Raw genomic sequence first — 5,964 nt, 5'->3', positions numbered from 1 at the left:
TCCTGTGTTAATATAATTTGTTTATACTTCTTCAGAGAATGTCACTTCGCGCCCCTAAGGGTACGTTTCCACTGAGCGCGTGATGCGATGCAACGCGACACGAAAGAAGTTCAAGAATAGCGTTGTACTTCACACTAATTCACACTAAACGTGTTACTGTAACGCAATGTATGAACGAGCACGTAATCTAGAATCTTGGAGGCCTAGAATCATCGACAACATTTGCGAATGAAAATTTTTGACATGATACTATTGCATGGACAAATGAAACTTATGGAAAAGAAAAATCGAAAGTTTTTACCGATTCTGGGAGTGTCCCATACTTAAAACGAGACCAACTCATGGGAACTGGGAACATTTGATACAGGAGCTCCACTTGTTATGATCATGAAACCTACTTCAACTTTATGAGAATTATCATAAACTTTTAAATAAATTCTTTCTTTGGTTGGATTATAACTAATACAAATTGGCAAACACAACAAATTTTCGAGAACCAATCTGTGTAGAAACTCGATTATCATTAACAATTCGGTCAATTTGTCTCTAGAATCTTTTATCTCTAGAGTGTCGAGTAAAATTACAATGCATTACGTAAGGCCGGAATCAGATTACGCATTGAAGAATGAGATTAAAGATTAAAGATTGAAATTTCACCAATGAGGACAAAGAAGTTTTGACTCCTTTTGTTCTGATTGGTCAAACTTCAATCTTTCAATTTTCAATCTCATTCTTTAATGCATAATCTGATTCCGGCCTAAAGAGTTGCGCGTCAAATGATATAATAAAATGAGATATTTTGATTAGTTAAGGGTCACTTTCGCCAAGCTCCGATTAACTTAACAGGCCTAATAACTTTGCAGTATTTCAACTGAAGCTGATGTCGGAGAAAAAATGCAAAGAGAGAAGTTATAAATATAGATTTGTAATACTAAGTTACTAAGCCTGTTAAGTTAATCGAAGTTTAGTGAAAGTGGCCCTAAGTGATCTGTTCTAATGGCTGCATCCAGAAACACGACTGCTCACCGAGAGCTCAATGAGATCTTTTACATGTTTGGTCTATATTTTTAAATCTAATGGAATATGCCAATCAAATGGAAGAGCTCACTGAGCGCTCAGTGAGCAATCGTGCTTCTGGATGCCCCTAATAGGGTCGCAAGTCGTAAGCCGTAAGAAATTGGCCAATTACAGTTAAATGTGAGAAGAATAATCGACTATGATTGGTTAATTTCTTACAGCTTAACACTTATGACTCTATTGTAGAACAGGCATCATTCATGACGCGAACGGACGACGCGCTCAGTGGAAACGTACTCTTATATTCGTCAAATTCTAAAATTTGACGTGTATTTTATATGCGATGTAAAAATATGGAACAAAAAAATATCGAAAACCATGATTGATTCTATAAACAGGAACAAGAAAAGAGCTTGATGAAAATCGATAAGTTAGAAAATGATAATTTAATGATAATTTGTCATTGTTATTCACATATCCTTTGCTTTAATTAATTAGAAACACAAATTATTTTCCCATGTAACTTAAATTATAGCAAAAAATGTTTTGTGATTCAAAATTCATATTTTTTTAATTCTTTGTAGATTATAATTAATTACCGACATCAAGAAACTTTAGAATTAAAAAGAATTTGAGCGACTATTTTCCTTCTCAGAATAAATTCTGCGTATAAAAATACACAAAAGTATAGGAAAATTGAAGGAGAGAGTGTCTAGTCATAATGAAATTGTCGTTTTATTTTATTTTCTCTTGTGCTCCCCACTTTCACGTTCCGCCGTGTTGGAACGTTTGTTCCGGACCGACAGGCAGCGTGTTCCGCCGGTTCCGCGTTCCGCATCTGTTTTCCCGCCCGTTTAAAGCCCATCCCGCCAAAACTGCAGTCACAGCTGAGGTGCGCGGGATATGTTTGTCGCTTGATAAGTGACGTGATTCGTCGTGAGTTCGGCGGACAATCGCTCGTTAACGTGTTAATCGCTGACGTCGGCAAATCCTCCAACGATTTGCTAACGAATATTTCAGAAACTTTCGATAACTTCAACGTAGCAGTGACTCACGCGACCAAGTCGTTGCTCTCGTGGTTTACGAGGACGTTGCCACGGAAGGCAGAAAATCCCAAGAGGGTGCGTATAAATTATATTAAATCTCATTGAATCTCCCGTTTGTTGACTGTCTGTGGAGTTAACTAAAAATTCAATTCGAAATAATGAGAACATATTTGACTTTATTACAAAAATTATATATCTACAACAAAGTCTCCACGTGTAATTGTACTGCGTACCTTTTTAGAGTCAGAAGCATTCATCGAAAAAAAGAAGGGTTTATCGACTTTGCATTACATCCCTTTCTGTGCTTGGTGACAGTTTTCATTAAGGAATTATTGGTGAAAACGATGTCGGGCAAGCAGACTACCATTTCTTTTCCCATACGGAAGAAATCTAATTTTTATGGTCGCAAGGAGGAAATCAAGGAGGATTTCACAAACGCGACGGCAAAGGACACGCCATCAAGGTACATCCCAACCGTTAAGAAAATTGTCACTTTGACCAGCAGTGAGTCTGAGTCCGATTCTGATATTGAGAATACAAAGGAGAGGCACAAGATAACGAGGGAAACAAGGATTGAGAATACAGGCCATACGCCAAGGCGACGAAAGTGTGATGATTTGAATGGTAAATTTATACAGGAGACATTATTTCTTACTTTATTTAATCCTCTAAAGCTAATGCCAAAGGCTGTTTTCCTTTTAGAAGACACAAACATTATTTTATCTTCTTGGCATTTAAAGAATAATAAAGAAAGAATGATACTTGTGTTGGCTGTGTCTGTCTTCTAAAAGAAAAGTTAGTCTGTAATATAGTTACTAAGGTTGTTCTGTTTAACTGAATTTTTTGAGTCATCTTTCCTCTTTTTCATATTGCAAACAGATAAAAAATACTGGATTTATGAGATCCATTTAATATATGTTGATTAATAATAATTTTGATTACAGAATTGTTGATAAAAATGACATCTGAATTGTTTTTACTTATAAGAATCTTTGTTATCGAAATAATCATTGCAGTAGGTTTAATAGGCTCACATCAGCTCTGAATTAATAATAACAAAATTATTGTAAGCAGATTGTTTCACAGTTGTGCCTTTTTCGCGACTTGTGATAATTATGAAATGTAATTTTGCTTTATACATAGTAATTATAGTGTGGACATTTATATTTTGCATAAGTTTGTTGCCAAATTATGAATTATGTTTTATTTCAGAACACACTCCTAGCCCACCAAAGCAGAGAAGGGATAAGGAGTCTTCCTTGACGCCGTCTACTCTTCTCAATAGATTAATTCTGTCCCCTAAGAAAGAGGGTAGATTAGCTCCCAAGCAATTATTTGACTCTTGTCTCCTCGAAGAAAAGGATGAGTTAATTTTTAAGCCAATAGGATTCAACAAATATCAGAACGCGCGTAAATCATTGCACGGTTCCATAACGGATAACTTACCCGGTAGAGAAGAGGAATTAACTAAATTGCAGACATATCTTCTTGAACATCTGGATCAAGAAACAGCGGGCTCTCTGTATATTTCTGGCCCTCCGGGCACTGGTAAAACCGCGTGTCTGTTCAAGATCATGCAACAGTCGGATGTAAAATCGAAATTCAAGGTGGTCTACATTAATTGTACCAGCATGAAGTCCGCGACTGCCATTTATGCTAAAATAATTCAGGAACTGTCCATACCCGGCATGACAAAGTCGGGAAAGAACAGTAAAGCTATTATAGAAAAATATTTAGTATCTAAACACAAGACGCTACTTCTGGTGCTGGATGAGATAGATCAGTTGGAGAGCAAAAAGCAGTCTGTGCTGTATTCCATATTCGAATGGCCTTCCAAACCGAATTCCAAGCTGATTCTCATCGGGATCGCCAATTCCCTGGACCTGACTGACAGAATATTACCTAGACTGCAAGCCAGATGCGAATTGAAGCCGGTGTTGATGCACTTTGCCCCATACTCCAAGCAACAGATATTTGACATAATATCTACAAGACTGAATGAGGCGAATGCGACCAACGTTTTTACTCCGCCTGCGATACAATTCCTCGCGAGTAAGGTAGCTGCGATTTCTGGGGATATCAGGAAAGCCTTGGATATCAGCAGGAGAGTGATCGAACTGGCTTCATCGCATCAAGTGGCGCAGGTGCTGCGTCCGACGAATGATAACGGTAATTAATATTTAAGCGACACGATATTAGGATAATGTAATATCAATAAAAAATGATATTAATGAAAATTATATGAATGTGTGAAAATGGATAATTGATAATTAATATAAATAAAGAATAATGGAAAATGTAGAAAATATAATTTTTTATTTTTAATCTAGATACAAATATAGAGCTCTCAAAGAAGGAAACTGAGGCAGTAGAAAAGTCCGTTGACTTGAAGGAAGTGGTAACAGTTCTGAATGGAGTCTATGGAGGCATACAGAATCTTAGTAACGAACAGGATACATTTCCTCTTCAACAAAAGTTGTTAATTTGCTCTCTATTACTTATCCTTAATAAAGGGAAGAATAAGGACATTACTATCGGAAGAGTAAGCTCATTAAAGTCACACATTATATATCATCATAATTAAATATTTAAATATAAAATTATAATAATTATATTTAAATATAAAATTAATAATTTAATTTGATTCATTAAATTTCTGTTAAATTTATAATTGTATAAAGAATTTAAATTATACTGTATTATTTTGTTTAAACGATGTTTTATTCCTTACAGTTGTATGAGGTGTACAGAAATGTTTGCAAGAAGCGTAACATATCCGCTGTCGATACTTCCGACTTTGTAAACATGTGTTCACTGATAGAGACCAGGGGTATTTTGCGAGTTGTCGGCAAGAAAGAGGCACGTTTGTGCAAAGTGAACCTGCAGTGGGATCAAGAGGAGTTGGATGCAGCTTTGCAGGACAAGCAGATGATGGCTGACATAATTAATGACGCAAATTGTTTGTAGAATAATTAGGGAAATTTAATGTTATATCGTTTTGTTGCACCTAATTTATTTTATAGATCCTTTTATATTTTGTATGTGTATATACTTTAACGTATCTTGGGTTTGTTACCAATTGACTTTTATATTGTCATCGAAGCATCATTTTTCTATACATCACTCTTTTAAGAGACAAATTTTAACGTTAGCGTTAATGTTAATTTGGACATTGTTATTATATCGCATGAGATTGATTGTATTTTACATACTGTGCATTTTATACAGTGTTGAATCTTAAAATTTATACAGAATGTACATGAGACGTTTGGTAAAGTAAGATGAAAGATATATTTTTGATAATTGCAAATGTAACGTTTAAGTATAAGCATATTTATGTGTATATTAAATAAATCGAAGTCTAGTTCTTTCGCCAGTGTTTTTCCATTATTTTTATATTTGACAAAATTTATTTATATATATAGTAAAATATATTTATAGAATAGTAAAAAGATAAAAAGGAATTACATTGATGATTAATTCTGGGTTTTAGATTTTAGATGTATTTCTAAAGTAAGATGACCAATTCTTTAAGAAGGAAAAAAGAATTAAAAAATCAATATTGTAATTAAATTTTATTAGATAAACATTTTTTAATAATTAATGAAACACATGAATTATATTATTATATTTGCAAATACAATACATCTAAGTCCAACGACATCAAGGACACTGTCTCAAGCCTCCTTATCACCAAGTCCGCTATTATAGGAGATAGAGGAGAGCCCATGGAAGTGCCGAAGCTTTGCTTATAAATTATATTGTTAAATGAAAAAAATATGGAATCGAGAATAAACTTTATCGCTCCCAAAAACTCCTCCCTGGAAGAGGGCAATCTCTGGAAATGGAATCCCTTGTTCATTAACACAGTCGACCGCTATCTCCATTGGAACATTCGTGA

The 5,964-nt window shown here is 34.8% G+C and overlaps 1 protein-coding gene across 1 annotated transcript; it reads left to right on the top strand.

The window, feature by feature from the left end:
* The first annotated feature begins 1,939 nt into the window (after nucleotides 1-1,939).
* LOC108753083 (cell division control protein 6 homolog) lies at nucleotides 1,940-5,040 on the top strand. Its single transcript, XM_018494427.1, has 5 exons — nucleotides 1,940-2,138; nucleotides 2,305-2,687; nucleotides 3,276-4,232; nucleotides 4,394-4,605; nucleotides 4,797-5,040. The coding sequence occupies exons 2-5, from the start codon at nucleotides 2,408-2,410 to the stop codon at nucleotides 5,028-5,030; spliced, it is 1,683 nt and encodes a 560-aa protein (XP_018349929.1). The 5' UTR covers nucleotides 1,940-2,138; nucleotides 2,305-2,407; the 3' UTR covers nucleotides 5,031-5,040.
* The last annotated feature ends 924 nt before the right edge of the window (nucleotides 5,041-5,964 follow it).

This window comes from Trachymyrmex septentrionalis, unplaced genomic scaffold, assembly GCF_001594115.1.
Source record: "Trachymyrmex septentrionalis isolate Tsep2-gDNA-1 unplaced genomic scaffold, Tsep1.0 scaffold641, whole genome shotgun sequence".
NCBI classification, from domain to species: Eukaryota; Metazoa; Arthropoda; class Insecta; order Hymenoptera; family Formicidae; genus Trachymyrmex; species Trachymyrmex septentrionalis.
Note: the sequence above shows the minus strand (reverse complement) of the source record. Positions and strands in the feature narration are given on the sequence as shown.